The 19,338-nt window shown below is 36.7% G+C and overlaps 1 protein-coding gene across 1 annotated transcript in view; it reads left to right on the top strand.

The window, feature by feature from the left end:
- LOC139125739 (tripartite motif-containing protein 2-like) overlaps window positions 1-8,924 on the top strand; it is a 61,045-nt gene extending 52,121 nt beyond the window's left edge. Inside the window, exon 4 of the mRNA XM_070691837.1 lies at window positions 8,731-8,924. Within this exon, the coding sequence (XP_070547938.1) occupies window positions 8,731-8,924 (194 nt within the window). The remainder of the gene's footprint in view (window positions 1-8,730) is intronic.
- Window positions 8,925-19,338: the final 10,414 nt, after the last annotated feature.

The following is a 19,338-nucleotide window of genomic DNA, read 5'->3' on the forward strand; positions in this document are numbered from 1 at the left end:
ACCCCCTTCGACCATGTACTTGTCTACAGTGATTTAAGCTGGACGAAGACCGCAGAACTGGTTGATGGCACATTCCGATGGCAAAACAATCTTTTGAAATTGTAAATATTTGCTAGAATGCATATCTTTAGATAGTTATCTTTGTAGAGTACTTAGTAAATATAACTTAAACATCCTTACATAGTATCGTTATAGTCATATAAATGTGTTTGATGTGTTCTAGTTCTTGCAACCAAGCTATGTCAGGCAGTACCGTATGTACCCTAGATGTACTCTTTGTCATGCCCTATCTAAATATGCTTGTGAACCAATGCTTATCATTATCATGTTTATGGTGTAAAATATGTGCCTGTAAAATTGACGTCCAGACTCTAGTTTTCTTTTAAACACAGCATACTAGTACTTTGCTAGAGATCGATGTTACTTTACTTTTCAGGCCTACTCTTGAATGGCGCATTTGAACCCATAAGATGGTCCATTTCAATGATGTAAATCTTATGGAATGCCTGTTTACCCACGATAAATCAGAACACGATGCTATCAATCCAGCTTACAGTCAATCAAGAGCTCAGTTTCAGTTCAAAAAACAATAAGGAACCGTCCAATATATTTAGTTTATCCATAGACCATGGTTTATCAGCTCCTTTCACAACCAACATTAAGTTTAAAAAATCATTAAAAGATATTTATCGGGTTGTCTATTTTCTGCCTTTTTTAAGAACCTGCAAAACAAGTATTAACTGGATCACTAGATCTTTCATTTTTTCGTCCTCACCTTTTAAGGCCTATTAAAGACAAATCTAATTAGTCAGTTAAGCGTCATCGTTAGCTCATGATTTTTCTAGTTACACAAATCCTGAGTTCTATAAGCGCATGGTAGCTATTTTTGTAAGCTTACCGCCGATACATAACATGTAGCAACTAGGCTAACTTAAATATTGGTGAAAGAAGCGTCCTTCCGAATTACGTATACAAATTTTCAAAGAGCTACTACGTAGGGAATTCAGAGCATGTAAAAAGGTATCTTTGATCGGTGAGTTTGAACCGAACGAGACAGATGTGAATTCACTGCTTGGCAGTAATATTATCTCTGATGGCAATATGTCACATTTCCACCACAGGCATTTATCGAACAACTTACTGAAGAAACTCACAGATAAGACGTTTGATGGACTGACACGCTTGAAGTTTATGTAAGTCAATCTTGTACGTTTGACTTTCGACGTATTGCAATAATGTCGGTGGTTGAGGCAGCCGCATAATAATTATTCATTGGGAAAATCATAACAGCTTGAGAATTAAGTTTATTAACATTTCAGAGTACTGTACTAAAGTATCATGAGACGAACTGTTTCCTTCAAGAGCAATAGTTTACTAGAAATATCTTGCAATGGATCTTCCATACAGCGATTTCGACTGATGGTTTATTGCTGCTCTTTACAAAATAAACTATTATGATAAGTAGAACCATTTGAAGGCATTCTTTTCTATTTCGTCTCCTCTCAACCATTAAAAGTAAGATCCATTCATACAAAGATATGATTATAGAAACAAAATGTTCATATCTTTAGTAGGGGAAACGATGAATTAACTGTTCGTGAATGTTTAAATAAAGTACTCAGACTGCAGGTCAGTGTTTACTTCATACACTGCAAAGCACTGAAGTAAACCCAATAGAGTATTGTATTTTTAGGATCTTCATTAAATTGGACTGTGACTTACCTTCCAATTCATGAAATATTTGGCTCATGTTACGAAAAGTTATATGCTGAATATTTGGTGACAATTATGAAAAATGAGATATACATTAACGTTTGATGCTCATTTGTTTTCGGAATAAGACTGCGACTGAAATTTCACTCTAGAAATATTTGTTCTTTAGATTTTTGCTTATAAAAGTTCCACACTCTAGTTTTCAATACATCATGCAAAGTTTGCAATCTATATACAACTGATGTACAGAGTTCGTCATACATTGAATTTTACGGCGTTATGAAGGGGTCATTGATGGACAACAAATTATAATTATCTTTGTTTAATATGAGATAATTGGAAAAGTGAAGCACGAAATTAGGTACCAAGAAGAACGTTTTCATCCTGATCTTATCTTTTCCAGGGACTTGAGAAATAACAAACTTAAATACTTTGACGACAATATATTTAAGATGCTGAATCTACTAAGAACTTTGTGAGTATTAAAATAATTTGCAAGTAAGATTTTGGTTTTCTAGTCCAAAATGTTGTCCTTTTTGTGCAAATATATTTGTTGGTGATAAAGTAACTGTTGTATTTTGCCGCAAATATCCCATTTAATTTAATTTGTAAATATCCCATTTAATATAATTTAATTTGTAAATACTCATTTAATTTAATTTAATTTGTGAATATCCCATTTAATTGTCACAGAAGATTCAATGTGTTACATTAAACGCCCACTTCTTTCTATGGTACGTGTAAGGCAAATGCGCTTTGCGTTGTAAAGATATATTCATATTATGCATTTACCCTCGAAAAAACTTAATGTAGACTCTGAGAAGGCACGGAATAGTGAATATATCCTTATAATATATTAGTTATTTAACAGCTTAATCATTCTTCATCTATCTTTTGGGTTATTCAACGTCTGCAAAATGTATTGTAACCATCACTAGATTCATTAAATTCATTTTGTATGCGTATCGGCCTACCTAGCTGAATGAATAGTGTTTGTCGGTTCCACAGTTTTCAGCCATACTTATTTGATGACACGTTTCTCTGAATCAATATTTACAATATGTATTTTTCTTCCAGATATAGCGATCACTTTTCATTGTGCTGCATGGCAAGCATGTCGACAGAAAATATTCAAGATGTTTACCAGACCACAGTACTACGTCCTCGTGCAAAGGATTGCTATACAGTTGGCATATTCGCATAATCGCTTGGATCGTAGGCTTTGTAGCCTTTGCTTCAAATCTACTCATCATTATCACTAGATTAGACTAGTGAAAATGACGTCATTAAAAGCAGATGCGCTATTCATCTTTTTTCTGACAATAATCGACTTCTTCATTGGGATTTATCTGATAATTGTTACTAGTGTTGATCTCTACTATTTAAATGATTATATAAGACATGAAGTGATTTGGCGCCATAGTCCTCTATGCACATTCATTGGTATCTTGGCTATGTTCTCGAAGCAAATGTCACTATCGGTGATGGTTCCATGACAATCATTCGATGCATCACTGTTGTATTTCCCATGAAATTATTCATGTGACGAAGAAGCACACAACAATCATCGTGGCTGTTATCGCATTTTGTAATTTTTCTTTGCTTCTCTGCCAGCTTTTAAACTCTTTTCTTCAAAGACTCCTTTTATGGTTTAAACACTGTCTGTCTTCCTCTACTTCTCAGTCCTGATAGACCTCCGGGTTGGGAGTATATAGTGTTCTTGTGTACACTTAATCTTACCTTTGTGGCACTCGTTGCAGCATGTTATTCCCTGATAATCATTAGTTCTGGTGGAAAACTTGATATGGCAAGCAAACACTTTGAAAGGCGCCGTGGCAACTACAAACTATACCTGAAAGTATTTCTAATTGTATCCACCAATATGTTGTCGTGGCTTCCAATCATTGCCACCAGTTTTGCAAGCCTTGCTGGAATAAAAGTACCTATCGAGTTATATTCTTGGATGGCAGTCATTGTATTTCCTCTGACATCCGCCACAATCCTTGGCTTTATCATTTCGATAATGTTAGACAGAAACTGTTGTTGTTTGACAGAAATGGTAACGGTGAAGTGGACGTTATAGGTAATCACACGTTATCACTTGTACAGCCTTCATTTGTCACTGATACGTATGTACCCTGCTCTTTATGTAGCATTAAGTGGTCCTGATCATCATGCACATTGCTGCTGAGATAACAAAAATAAACATTTAAGTATATATCAGGGTTGTGACACAGTGAATTGATAACGATAATGATAACAATGCTTCATTACAGAAATGTTTATGGACAGGATTGATGTGGATCTGGTGCTAGAGGTCTAAGTAAATACCAGGATTTCAATACTAACCATTTGAGCACGCTGTGTCAGTTAAATTCACTGGAGATGAACATGGAACTATCAGCAATTTTTCGTAACTAATATAATGGTTTCCCATTTCGCATTTGTTTGTACATCAAAGTGCCGGCGTTGGTTTGATCGATACTGATGTTTCGAACAAATGGCACAAAACATGAGTAGAACGCTAGATCTTTAACTTTGCAGTGAGAATAGCCCGATTGGTTACTTCTTTCTTTTCTTCGTCATCATCATCATTATCATCATCGTCATCGTCATCATCGTCGTCAGTCATATTTGTATACAGTACTTTTGTTTATCAAGTGGTTTTTGTCCGAATAGGTACTTTATTTCAACTGGAACAAGAATCTTTCCTGAGAGATTCAAGAATCATTTGGTCCAAAGCTGATGTCTACAAACAGAATGATGGTTTGATGGCTAAATATTTTAATGCTTGGGATAATGTAGGACAACCAGAGAAGGAGTTGGTAACAGAAGATATCAAGGAAGCTGTGAAGATAATTCACGATTTTGAGTGTTGTCATGACAATATAGATCTTTCTCACGTCGCGTTGCACAAAATGGGGTTTGTATATGCATATTCTAACCTAGTTTTATGAAATAGTCCATGGACTGTTGGGTGTACATGTAATGGTGCATTTACTTGTAGTAGTGTAGTAGGTGTATTGATAGCATGTGTACGTATATATTGTAGGTGCACTTGTAGCAGATATACTTGTAGTAGATGTACTTACTTGTATTAGATGTACTTACTTGTAATAGGTTTACTTCTAGTAGATGCACTTACTTGGTGTAGGTGTAACTTGTAGGTGTACTTACTTGTAGATGTACTTAATTTTAGTAGATGTACTTTCTTGTGTTAAGTGCACATATCATGGGTGCATTTACTAGTAGTTGGTGTACTTATAGCTTGTGTACATACTTGTAGTAGGTGTTCTCGTAGTAGTTTTACTTAGTTGTAGTAGGTGCACTTGAAACAGACGTACTTGTAGTAGATGTACTTCATTGTAAAAGATATTCTCTTTGTTGTAGGTGTGCATGTAATAGGTGCATTAACTTGTAGAAGGTTTACCTTTAGTAGGTGCACTTACTTGTAGGAAGTGTACTTGTAGTAGTTGTACTTAGTTGTAGTAGGTTATGTTGTTGATGGTGTACTTGTAGTAGGCGCGCTTGTAGTAGGTGAAGTTATTGTAAGTGTACTTTTAGGTACACTTTTTTGTAGTAGGTGTAACTGTGGTAGATATACTTAGTTGTGGTGGGTGCACTTATACGTGTACTTGTAGTAAGTGTACTTATTTTTTGTAGGTGTACTTGTAGTAAGTGTTCTAACACGTAGAGGGTGTACTTGTAGCAGGTGTACTTACTTATAGTAGGTGTACTTACTTGTAGTTGGTGTACTTGCAGTAATATTAATTGTAGTAGGTGTACTTATTGTAGGTGTAATTGTAGTAGGTGTACTTATAGTGGAAGTATTTATTTGCTGTAGGTATACTTTGTCGTAGGTTTACTTATTGCATATGTAATAGGTATACTTGCTGTAGAATTACTGTTGTAGGTGTACTTAATTGCTCTTGTACTTGCAGTAGGTGTACTGCCTTGTCGTAGAATTAATTGTAGCAGATGTACTTGCTTTGAATTAATTGACGTAACTATACTTGCTGTGGATTAACTTGTAGTAGACGTGCTAATACTTACTTGTATTAAGAATTCTTACCCGTAGTAGCTATACTTAATGGCCTTGTTAATCCATTTTTCTAACTCTTTCACACAAAAATGACTTAGGTGGAATGCGCCTCAGGGACAGATATTTGGACCCTCAAACTTTTCCAATTTTTTTCCGATCTACCACTTGCGTGGTTAGTTTCAGTTACAGCGAACGTCAAAATGAACCGGAGATCAACTTTGATAAGCCCCTATCAATTTCCCTCACAATCTTCCAATATCCCTTGGAAAACACCGAGGTACTTTGGTCAGTAAACATACACTGCGCCTGCTGTGCTATCTCCATTCAATCTCCCTGTGCAAGCTTCTGCATGGATCAAACCATTTTGCGCCAGTTTACAGCTACAGCTGTTTGATATCAGTGTATTCAACGAAGCTCATGGCACACTTGTTGTATATTACAAAACAATGGGACGCTGGAGTTCCCGAGACAGTATCGTTAGGAAAATGACACGTTTTCCCAGTACTTTCTTGATCCTTTGACCCTGCCCACCCCCATCACCTAAATAGTATAGTTCATTACACAGTTACGTCCGCCATTGTTTATTTTCATTCACGGACCACGATGTTAGTTTTCACTATCCTCTGAACATGAAGTTTATTAGTTTGAAGCAATTATCCTTTCATCTGTGAAGAGTTTTATTGGTGACTATTACAATTTTCACTGCTATGTTGTTGTTTTCACAAGATGCAGACTGCTTTTCCGTGCAGTCAATCATAGTAAGTTTCTCTACACTCTACAGTCCATGAGTCAATAAATGCCAGTTCACACGTGTGCACTATGCTGTTGATCGGCACATGACGTCCTCATGTCAAGTTTTGGGATTTTTTTGATGCTGAAATTTCACCAAAATGCCATTTCTGTATCCAGAGATTGTGTAATCAGTTTGATTTAAAACAGCGATATAAAACACTGTGTCAGTTAATCTCGGAAATTTCGGCTGAGTTTTGCTGTCTTATCTATGGTTGTCGATCAGTATGTGCACTGCATTAGGGCCTGTGTAGAGAGACCCTGATGTAATCAAGGTATGCCAGTTCATAAAATCGTGAGAATATTTTTTTTCTCCGTCGATGTCGATTTGCCTTACAATGGATTTATAGTCAAGAGAAAAATGGTTGACAGGCATTTCCTAAACCAGTATCGCCACAGAAATGCATTGCATGCTCAGCACTGTGAACGATGTCATATGTCGGAATGAAATACCGGAGAACTGGGCATTTCCACGAGTAGAAGTTCACCGCCCGGCCGAGAGTCAAATTAGGGCCTCACTCAGTACAACGACATTGTCTTTCACTAGATATACTAACTGGCTGTATCTCAGTGATTGTTTCTAATTTTACCGTGGAACTCAACTTGTACTTGAAACATTGCCATTGCCTATCCATGTGCTCTCACACTGACAGTTGTTTACTTTGCAAGCTCATGGAATGTACTATTCAAGTTTGGGTAAAGTACGTCATGTGACATGACTGCATACGGGAAATACTTCAGGATAACAGGATTGACGCACGTAACAATGCAAAACAAGTTCTGTGAAAAATCGAGTTTGAAATTATTATTACAATTACAGGTCTTAAATCGCATGCTTTATTTCATTTCTTGTCAACCACTTTGGGCTTCAAAATGGTTTCTTCCGGAATGGGAGCCAGAAATAGAAGGGAGATCGAATGGCGATTACACAGCAGGTGCCTTGTATGTTTATTGGCCTGTTTATCGGCAACACTACTCAAAGTACCTCAGTGTTTTCCAAGGGATATTGGAAGATTGCGAGGGAAATTGATAGGGGCTTATCAAACTTGGTCTGCGGTTCATTTTGACGTTCGCTGTAAAAATCCCTTGGTGTAAGAAAACTTTGTACCGTCTTAGTTTTTCGAAAATCGAAAATCTTATTTTTCTCCATAAAGTTAACACAAGGATGGCGACAATTTTAAATTTCAAATATGGGTAAATATTGGGTAATTTGTTTCTCCGGTACATAACTTTGCACGGTGAACCCCGATTGTTTGTCCTTGATTTTGACAGAGAATTCCTCTAGGAAATTTGAGCAAAAGTTTATGGTTCCAAGACAAGAAATGTGACCTTTTTAATCTAACAATGCTCTAACGGTTAATAAACTCAGAACCCCCGTAAAGTATACATTTTCTGAAAGCCTACATATATGGGAACATTTTGGTAACCACAGTGTCACCATTGTTTACATAAACTATCACGTGACAAGATAATTTGCATAACCTTTCAAAAGTCGGTTTTCCCTATGTTTTGTCTCAATACTTCAAAATATCCCACTCAAACTTGCTGGAATGCAAGCTGTCACATTGCTCTTTCAAAGTGTGTCTCAGATTTTTTATATCTTGCTTAGTTTTTTTGGAGCACAATTTAAAGAATCAAATATGGTAAAATTCACTGCTCTGGAAGTTTTTCTGGTGTAAAAACTGTTTAAGAAAGTTTAAAAAAATTCTGAGACACACTTTTGAAGACCTGTAGGATAGCTTGCACTCACACAAATTTAGCCACATATCTCAAAGCATTGAAACAAAACATAGGGAAAACTGATTTTTGAAAGGTTATGCAAATTACCGTCACGTGATAGTTATGTAAACAATGGTGACACTATGGTAACCAAAATGTTCCCCTATATCTAGGTTTTCCGAAAATATACAATTAACGGGGTTCTGAGCTTATAAACACTAGAGAATTGTTAGTTTAAAATGGTCAATTTCTTGTCTTGGAACCTTAAATGTTCATTCCCCAATTCCCTGTAAACAGGTCCACACTCACCATTGATAACAATGGTTTGGGCCATATCATGGTGGTGAAAGGGTTAAGTCTTTCACTTTCGAGGCGCGTACTACCTTAAGACCATAAATATTACATTCCATTGATTCATAACTAACATTTATTTCTTATATCAACGTGTTTCTTCTTTCTTATTCTAGAAATTCCTCCAAGGTGCCTTTTATTGACGGATGGTGTAATGCGAAAATATCATGATTCTACCGATGAAGAAGAGAAGGAAAGCTCGACCAAGCCCAAGATCCGCAGAAGATTTCCGTCTCATGATGGTAAAGGTGCAATTAATATGGGTAAAAAGTGTGGACAAGTGCAAGAATCTGGAGACCCTAGAGGATAGCTCTCCAGAGGCTCAGGAGACAGGAATAAAAATTCCAGCAGATGGTCGTCTGGATCCGAACATAGATAATAAAATGACAAGAAGCGGGATAAACAGTAAAATAGAAGCTGTAAAAATAGAAAGACGTCCCTCAAAAGATATCGGACAATTTTTCGTTCAAGACGCCTCATTGTTACAATGCCTCGTCGATAGGTGCTTGCAAAGGGGTCACAATCATCAGATATCGTTTCTGCATCGAATTAACAAATGAGAAATATTGTCAAACATTCAAACCATTGGTACTCGTACGACATGGAAAGAAGGAAATATATGCACTTCATGTTATATTTTTAAGACAAGTTAAAGTTGTCCCTTTCATGTTTTTGAAAAGTGTTAGCTTTACGTGAATTTGTTTACTTATTGAAATATATCATATGAATATGAATTTGTAACTTTTTCAGATTCAGACTAGACTGACGTGCGCATTAATATGTATCGTCATTCTATGACTGCACTGCCAGATAATTTATACTGTCTCTCGTTGATTAAACATTGGTAAATTATCAAAATAATTTATATTTAACTTTAATTGTATTGTTGTCACGGTTGATATAAATATGCTGTTTTAGCTGTTATGGTTTCATGAAAAACAACCGATCAACTGGATTTATTACGCGAGCTTTACGTTGTAAACGATAAAAAAGTCATTGTTGACTCAATATATTTGAAGTTGTGACATTGTTTACTATATCTCACTGTCAATATCGGAAACAATCCTGATATAGTGTTTGAAAAGCTTTGTTTTGCTATGAAGATCCCAGTGATTACATTCACAGACCATTTTAGAAGGAGAAATACAAGCCGATGTATTGTAAAAGAGAAATAAAAGCAGATGCATTTATCTCTGTGCTTAAAGTTTGCCTCATTGAGTGTCATCATTTATACAGAAATCATTGTGCCCATAATAAACTCATCATCATCATTTGAAAGCGTATCTATCTAATTTGTAAGAATTTGAACAGCCGACCCAATATAGTCACTGACATGCACAACTGTCATGGTCAATGTCAGACTAAATTTTGAGGAAAAAAACGACAATTTTTTTATGACCAAGGTGAGGTGTGGTATAGATTACAGTGATCAGGGAGGGTTCTCAACGAAGAAAATGTCTAATGTATGTGATGAATTGGTTTTGAGATATCAATTTCCTCCGTTAGGGCTTTCTTAAAGACTGACCTTGAATATTCTTAACTCCGAACTGGTAGAAGGAAACTGTCAGGTGAAATAAGTGTTGAAAGGATTCTTGTTTTTTTAAAATTACGAAATACAAACGCTTTCCCATGACATTTGATGTGGATGACCTTGGCACAGTCTATCAAATACATTAAATTTCAGTGGTATTACATATTTGCTTCCTTTTTTACGGTTTATCGTCAAATATCACAAGCACTCTCTAAGAAAACACCACAATCGTTCCAGATATTGCAATTACTACCATGTGAAAGGTTTTGAAACTGGATACTGACCGCAAGAAAAACCCAGCTGCATTACCATGTTAAAATAAATGCTACATACTTCAAAGATTATACACCTTCAAAAATAGGTTTATGGTTTGGATATTTTGCTATCTAAGTTCCCTGAGCAGTATTTTCGTAAATCTATCTGATTCTTAATACTTATCGGTAGAAACCTTGCTAAACCTTGTTAAGTCTGCTACCCATACAATTTTTCATTTCTTCATGTTTTATTTGTTCTTAAATATAAAAATAGCAAAAAGCCGGGTAGATATCGGAGACCTTTATGAAAAAGTATATAGACATTTTGCCAGTTTGAATCACGCAGTGAAAGGAAATACAGAAGGAGTATGATAGAGAGGAGGTCGCATATGGAACGTTTTACAGAAGGTTAGGATAGAAGATACAATTAGTATATTTGGTAAGTTCCTTTATTCATAGCAGGCTGATTTACCAACAATAATCACGGAAGGAAATAAACTAAATTCTATCGATTTTCACACCAGTTGCTAAGGATCGATGGATGGAAGGACGTGTGTGTACGTACGTACGTACGTTCTATTGGCATTCAACAACCTCTGAACAACCTCTGAACCTCATCAGTATTCAACAATTACATTTCACTGGCGTTGTGCAAAACTTACAGAATTAAGATTTTATCAGACATTGATCTTTTGATGTCGCCCCTTATTGGTGAATGTTTTCCATTTGTTATACTTTGATTGTCGAAGATGGCCGCGGAGGGCGTATGCATATCATGGTATCGTTCGTCATGAACACCCTCTAAGTAAGTATGCCAAACAATTACAAAACAGGTTTTGGATATTAAAAGACATTGTCCACATATTCATCTAGCCAATTCTGTAGCCTCAAGGAACATTTTATAAGCTTTATCTCCCAGTCTGAACAATCAATTAACCCCCACAAGCTAATAGATAAAATGTTTTTTTTATGCGATTCGCCAGAAAACGTCACGTGACGAGAAAATAGATATGTCTAGTACCCACCGGATCGACAAAAGTGACGTCAGAGGGTATTTTTTGAAAAAGTGCCCGATCACGTGACCGTAGTGTCGTCTGCAGCTTTGCAACAATGGCGGGTGACTAGAAAGTGATGTGCGTCCGGGATAGGTGACGACACATTCTCTGAAACAGATTTTCAAACATTTTCCACATTCTAAACGGCGTAAGAACTTGAACAGCAACTAAGGATGTCGCCAGGTATGCTTAGAATATTTTTTGAAAGAAAGTGGTACCACGTACAACTGAAACCGCTATGGAAACATCGCCCAGTAAACTTGTCATTAAAAACAATATAACAATACAACATGAGCATGTGGTGTGTTATAAAAACACCTATAGTCTTTATTCGGGCTATAGCGCTCGTCTATTACCCCTCGTGGCCGTGTGTTACCAGAAACACATCGCTACACCCCTCGGCCTACGGCCTCGGGGAATAGCGATGTGTTTCTGTAACACACGGTCCCTCGGGGTAATAGACGGGTGCTATAGCCCTCATGACCAGGCAATAGGTGTTTAGTATAATACATCTTGATCTTCATAAGCACTTTAAAGGGATATAGTCGTCGGAACTGGATCAAAGGTCGTATGGGACCCATACGACTAATGGCAACACTGTATCTAAGGTAGGATGGTGATTGATTAAAGTTAAATCATGACTGTCATAATCTACATCGTATAATTTAAATGTTGCAGCTATGATGATAAAAGATACAATTTGTAGTTTTGTGCATCTGGACATCGTGCACGAAATACATTGTTTGTAAACAAGAAACTCGCACAGGCGCAGTTCTGACGACTATATCCCTTTAACATTTTATCAGGCCTTATTTGTTCTCATTTCATATGACAGGTATGAACATGAACCTTTATGATTTATGGAAAAAAAGTAATGGACTTCAAAATTGTATCAATTTACATGCATGGTCCCGTGTAGGGTGTTTGGGACATCCATAAATTTAGAATAGGGACCTCGCCTGACGGGCAAATCTTAAACACGCCCTTTTTGCGTGACACCCATAGAAAAACATGTAAATAGAAATGTTCACAGCCACTACTAGAACCAGTGGCGAAGAATGCTTCGATGGCCAAAAGAGCCAAAAATAAATTTCCTGAACATTTGGCCCCTACATGAAATATAGTGGCTCATACCCGTTGTCATAAATGGTTTGTTCCTTATCCATTGTATTATCCCACAATTCTTTTCGGCCGACTTCTCTTTCTTATGAATTAACGACAACGTATTGGTGGTCACCTTCGTGTGACTTTAAAACGTGAGTTTTGGATGAGGATCTTGTTCAATTTGACCAGAAGAAGGAATCGATCATGTCTCCCGCTTCACCCTTCATTAGTGTATCATTGGCGGCAGTAGCGATTATCTTTTACATAACATGTACAGCGACCAACTCTTGGGTGGTTTTCTTTGTGTGGGGCGTGAAAGTTGACCTCGGTTTATGGACGGTCTGTCTAACATCTAACAGTAGTGACTGTACAACGCCACCCGACGACGAACTCCCAAGTAAGTGAATGCAACTTTTGTGTAAGTTCATATATTGCATGCACCAGCCAAGAATTAAAAATAGGAACTAGTTGTTGAACAGTGCTGAAAAGACAGAAAAAAGTATCGTACTCATAATACTGCATGCGGAAGTGAACTATTGATGAATTAGAATTACACACACTTCTCTGAACAAAAGACTGAAACGGAGAACGTGGTTGTCTGCACATAACAGGGCATCTGTTTTATGTAACTGTCCCCTAGAAATTGATAACCAAGGCTATCAAGAACATACACAACAAAAATACACCTCTCCGGGTTCTGAAACTAATAAAGTATATGCATCCAGCTAAATGATAGGTATATGTGAGCCTGTAAAATTGCCACGCCCTGGCGCATTTCGGTGACATTTTTTTTTTGTTCTGAAAGCCCGTCGTTCTACCTAGTTCAATGCAGTTTGTTTGCAATAAGTAAGAACTAGAACGTTTGTAAGTGTTCGACGTCTAAAGGAGTACACAGAATAGCCAAATCATATTAGGCTGTATCACTTCTCAGTACCGTAAATACGCCTTGCCACCTAAGTGAGTCATAAAAGTCTCAGGCGGTCGACAATATTTTCAATATGGCGGATTTCTACATGTAAAACACATTAGGTTATAGAAGCAAAGGTACAGTTGCAGCCTATACATGAAGATAATGTCAAAAATGGCTGAAAAGGTGAAAAGATGCACAAGTTAATTAATTTCATAAACAAACAGAGCTTTTTGGCCAGGACAGCGATTACATTTGTAAATTTCAAGTATTTTTGAGGTCACTATCTCAAACTGTGGCAGTGGTGAGAAGTCGAATTTATTACCCACGATGCATTTTACATCATGAAGTGTGCCCTGTAGCTCAAGACAAAAGCTACTTCAGATAGCAGCTGCAGTACTCTGTGATGCTGCTATAACGAAAGCGAGCTGAGTGTTATACGTTCGACTCAAATACCTACCGCGTGAGGGCGTTCAGAACCTTTCTGGAGCGGCTCGGTATTTAGACACCGTCGGCTCAGGTCGTCTCAAATCTAGGACCACTTAGGACCGTCACACGTGACTTGTATGCCAGAATTTGACCTGAAACGTTTAAGAAGCGTTTCAATGGATTCTATTTGAACACAGTATTAGATAAATACCGCCAAGCTTATACGCCGATAACGGATACCTTTTGATCATTACACCTGTTTTATTATTTTTTGCAGGTTACTTTAGGGGCGTCCGTGTTTAATGCTTACTGCCATCATCGTTGCTTGCATAACGTGGATACTCGCAGTATTGGCACTTGTTGAGAAGAGTACCAAATCGCCTCATCTCGCCTTCTTTAAAGGCATCACGAAGCTTGTCTGGAGAATAAATGGGATCGTCTTCTGTGTTACAGGTATGGTAGAGGGCTGTAACAGCGTTTGGGCTTTGTAGTGATTCAATAATGAATGCTCAGACGAAGAGAGAGAACGTGTGTGCGAGAGAGTGTGTATGTGTCTGTGTGTCTGTGTGTTACCCGTTGACAGTCTAAATGTCTATTCACAGGGTTGCTGGTGTTCGCAGGTACGACTTGGTTGGAGTTGAAGCTAACAACACAATCGACGACTGTTCGTTCGGGTATTCCATCATTCTTGGCTGGATTTCCATTCCGCTCGGCATCACAGCTGGAATTCTGCTGGCGGTCGTCTTTCCTTCGATATCGGAAGACAGCTACCGCATCTTATAGAAGTTCATGAGACCATCACACAGGTCTGGGCCAGTGGCCTACTTAAAGCGTAAGGTAGTAAGCGCATCAAAAGTGAAAGACTTGCTCAAAACTTTTCTAAATGAACCCATTCCCTTACCAAATAAAAATAAAAATCAGAGGTCACCGTCCAAAGTTGGTACTAGAAAAACAAATTATCTCAATGGTCGCCATCCAACTCTTTAGAGAAGAATAAAAATTTGCAATTACCAAAATCTAAGATGTTGGAAAATCTTTCTTACTCCAAGAGCTTTAAACTGAGCTCCCAAAAGAATGTGAAAAAATAGTCTGAATATCTGTCCACGAGCTGCAGTCTACCTTATCGTAGATGACTACACATGCGAAGTATAGTTTTGACAAACTCAATTGACTTGCATGCAGTAATATTGTCAGTTTCTTGCTGATTGACTAAAAGATTCTTACAAGACGATATATCAAAATGATTTAAAACCCGAGACAAGTTGTAAATACTATTTTGTTTTTGTACACGAGGACCAATGAAATATGCTGATGTGGCAGTTTTTCCTGGTGCCTTTGGTTGAGATACTGTGCTTCTTGATTGGTTGATCAGCGACACACTACGCACTCATCAGAAAGAGCATTCCATGGGAGCATTTTAGACATCTGCATTGATAGAAAATGGAAACGCGCCAGCGTTCATCAGCAGCGTACTTGTCAGAAATCCATCTATTCTGTATGAAAGCAGAGTATATTGGACGATTTTCGACGCGACTTATCTCAAAAATGAATATAGGGAATATCAACTTTTATTCGACATATTTCTTTTGTACTCACTGTTGCCCCATGACATTGTAAAATTGTAAGGTAAATAACTAAGCTTGTTATTTTTGGAAGTACCCACCTTAAAGGGACAAAGTCGGCCATTTTTCAAGAATTTTGTTTGATACGAGATACTTATATTGTTTGATATGTTGAAAGATACTGATTGAATGGGTGACCATGCATATATTCGACCCCGGTTTTAGACACGATACATGAAACCATGGCGAAAATGAATTAATGGTCATGACCATTAATTTATTTTCGCCATGGTTTCATTTAATTTGTCTCAAATCGGGGTCGAATATATGCATGGTCACCCATTCATTTAGTATCTTTCAACATGTCAAACAATATAAGTAGTATCTCGTATCAAACAAAATTCATGAAAACTGGACGACTTTGTCCCTTTCAGTGTTCTACATGCTTTAGAAGTGATGAAAGCAGATATTTAGAGTTTCATGATAATACATTTCTAGTATTCAGACAATCAAGTTGAATAATATGCTTGGTAAAAGTTGTGTTCTATTAAGTTGGTCTCTCTTCAGATATTACAAAATTGCCTTAATCTCGTTTGTGCTTTCCTTGTTTTGTTTTGCCTTTGATTTGCAAACTTTTGTCATACCAAATCGCTTAAACTTTCATTTTGATTTCGCTATGAGCTGACAGTTTCGTCTGTTTTAACGTCTTGATAGTTTTTGTACTTGTAATGCATACTTAATTCATCATTAAAGGCAACTTTTAAATGTGATCGGAATGATCCGACAGAGTCTGCTGTCTTTCTTTTCGATACTTCCATCTTGAAGTCCCAGTGCTGCCATTTTACGTACTTTTCTTTCGAATGATATCCCTCGACTGCTGAAAAGTTTCTATAAATGAAAAGCTTTTGCGACTACAAGTTTTGCCTATTAAGATTGAACTAGCAGGCTTTTATTAAATTATTTATACATCTTCAGAGTTCCTGTAAGAGCAAAGTGGCTATTTGTTGGAGCTAAGGCAGCCGTCATTATTTACGGCCTGGGGGTCTGAGGAATCTCAGGGGGGTCACTAAGAATTGAAAGCGACAAGGCGATTGCACAAAATGTGGAGAGGAAGAAGGGAGAAATCAAATTTGGGAATAAACTGAGGCATTTTAGTGTAGTTTTGAAACGATACAAAAATAGCAGTAAAGAATGACAAACACGAAAGATTATATCACGGTACAATTTTATAATAACATGGTACAATTTTATAATATCATGGTACAATTTGATATGTTTGTGTACCAAGGATATTGACTTTCATTACTAAATGAGTAATTTTTGAGTATTTCCTTATAAAAAATGGTATACTTGCCTAATCATGCATGAGAAACTTTATTCTCCATTCTATAGGGTACTTATTATTTGGACAAGTGTGCAAAGAAAGCTGATTCTACAAAGTATACAGAACATTGGACTGCCTTAATAAGAAAAACAATCTTTTATTCGAAATAATTTTTCATAGTCAAAAAATACCTGAGCAGTAGAGATTTTTCTTTGCCTCGTTCATTTCTCTGCCCTCTTAGACACACGGTTTTGCAATCTCTTCAGAAACACAATATAGTATAGAAACAAAAATATTAATACTCTATATGAATATAATGCATTCCATGCATACAAATGATTATCTGATAAAGTATGTTTCACTCTCATAAATTTTATATAAAGAGAAGGTCATGGAAGAATGCCCTCAGCAGTTACCATTATTAGTCACAGGATCTAGAACAAAACTGAACTGTTGTAATCATCCTTTATTATCACAGAAAATAACTGTTATAGTCATTTTGACATTCAACATGATACCGTATTATCATGCTTTTCATAAGAAAACCGGAGATATTGCACGGCTGGCGAGGTCATTTCTCCGGCTATAAAATCTCAAAGTTATCAACAAGTATTGAATTGATTAAGTAAAATACTCACTCTAACTGTTGTTCCATTAATATCGTTTACAGAAATGTAAGATTTTGCAAATGACAAAATAAAATCACAGATTTGTCATTCCTGCATATTATTTTATCTGGAATCCCATGCAAGCTGAGATGTATTGTTATTGTTTGATTGTTGAATATTGTGACTAAAACACTGATCATACAAAAATGTAATAAAAATATCAGTGTTCAATGTCATTTTCAAAGAGTTTTATTTGGTGCAAATAAATTGAAACACCTCTCAGATTGCACCACTACACACATATTTTGGTTTTTCTCAATTTATTTTGTAAAAAGGGTATACTCCCCTCTCGCGCGCCCCACCAGGGATGTCCTATGTCGTTTTCAAACAGTTTTACTTGGAAACAAGTAAATTGAAAAGACCTTTCAGATTGCACCAGATTGCACTATTACAAACATCAATTTCTAAAAATTTTCCACGCAAGAGAGGAGCACCCCTTCTAGCATTCTCCACCCCCCCCCCGTGCTTTCAAATTCAAATATTTCAAATTCAAATATTCAAATATATGCAAATTTCAAACAACGACGGCTTACTTAGAGGACAAAAATTAACATAGTGGCTGTGAATGAAGTAAACAATGGCAGATGTGACTGTGGAGTAGGACTATTTTCTTTAGGTAACGGGGGACGAAGGGTCACAGAATCATGAAGGTACTGGAAAGCTTGCGATTTTCCTTACGATGTTGTCACGGGAGCTTCAACGTTTCATTGTTTTAAGGTTCCAAGACAAGAAATTGACCATTTTAAACCAACAATTCTCTAGTGTTTAATTAGCTCAGAACCCCCGTAAATTATACATTTTCAAAAGGCCTAGATATAGGGGAACAGTTTGTTTACCATAGTGTCACCATTGTTTACATAACTATCACGTGACAGGTAATTTGCATAACCTTTCAAAATCAGTTTTCCCTATGTTTTATTTCATTGCTTTGAGATATGTGGCTGAAATTTGTGTGAGTGCAAGCTTTCTGAAGGGCTTTTAAAAGTGTGTCTCAGAATTTTTTTAAACCTTCTACAACAGTTTTTATGCCAGAAAAACTTCCAGAGCAGTGAATTTAAGCATAGTTGATTTCTTTAAAATTGTGCTCCAAAAAAACTAAGCAAGATATAAAAAATCTGAGACACACTTTGGAAGAGCGTTGTGACAGCTTGCATTCCAGCAAGTTTGAGTCAGATATTTTGAAGTATTGAGACAAAACATAGGGAAAACCGTTTTTTGAAAGGTTATGCAAATTACCGTGTCACGTGATAGTCATGTAAACAATGGAGACACTGTGGCTACCAAAATGTTCCCGTATATCTAGGCTTTCAGAAAATGTATACTTTACAGGGGTTCTGAGCTTATTAACTGTTAGAGAATTGTTAGATTAAAAAGGTCAAATTTCTTGTCTTGGAACCTTAACACAGTTTCTTTGATCTGAAAAGTAATTTTACCAACTTTATCAACCAGTTACACTCTCCCGGCATTTCTGTATTTTAGTTAGACTAGAAAGAGGCTTATTCATGCATGTTCAGCAGTTTCAAAAATCCTCTGATTAGCAGGAATAAATTAATATATAGTAATACGTGTACATTTCTCTCTTTCTACCTAGTGTTCGATGTCCTGTCGCATCCGTGCTTTATATTATCAAGGTATTAATGTTGCCTTATAGGAGAGGAATAAAACCGATACTGGAAACATCTTTTGTTGATGACGCATCATTGGTGAATGTTTTCCATTTATTATACCTATACGCAATAGTAATCAGCTTCATCTCTGAAGCAAATCAATTATCTTCGCACAAACTTCAAAGGTAAGCACAGAACAAATATCATGCAAATATGAATGTTCATCACAGCCACTAATATGAGAACCAGTGACGAAGAGCGGTTCGATGGCGAAGAGAACAAA

This window comes from Ptychodera flava (assembly GCF_041260155.1).
Source record: "Ptychodera flava strain L36383 chromosome 3 unlocalized genomic scaffold, AS_Pfla_20210202 Scaffold_26__1_contigs__length_13983176_pilon, whole genome shotgun sequence".
Lineage (NCBI taxonomy): Eukaryota > Metazoa > Hemichordata > Enteropneusta > Ptychoderidae > Ptychodera > Ptychodera flava.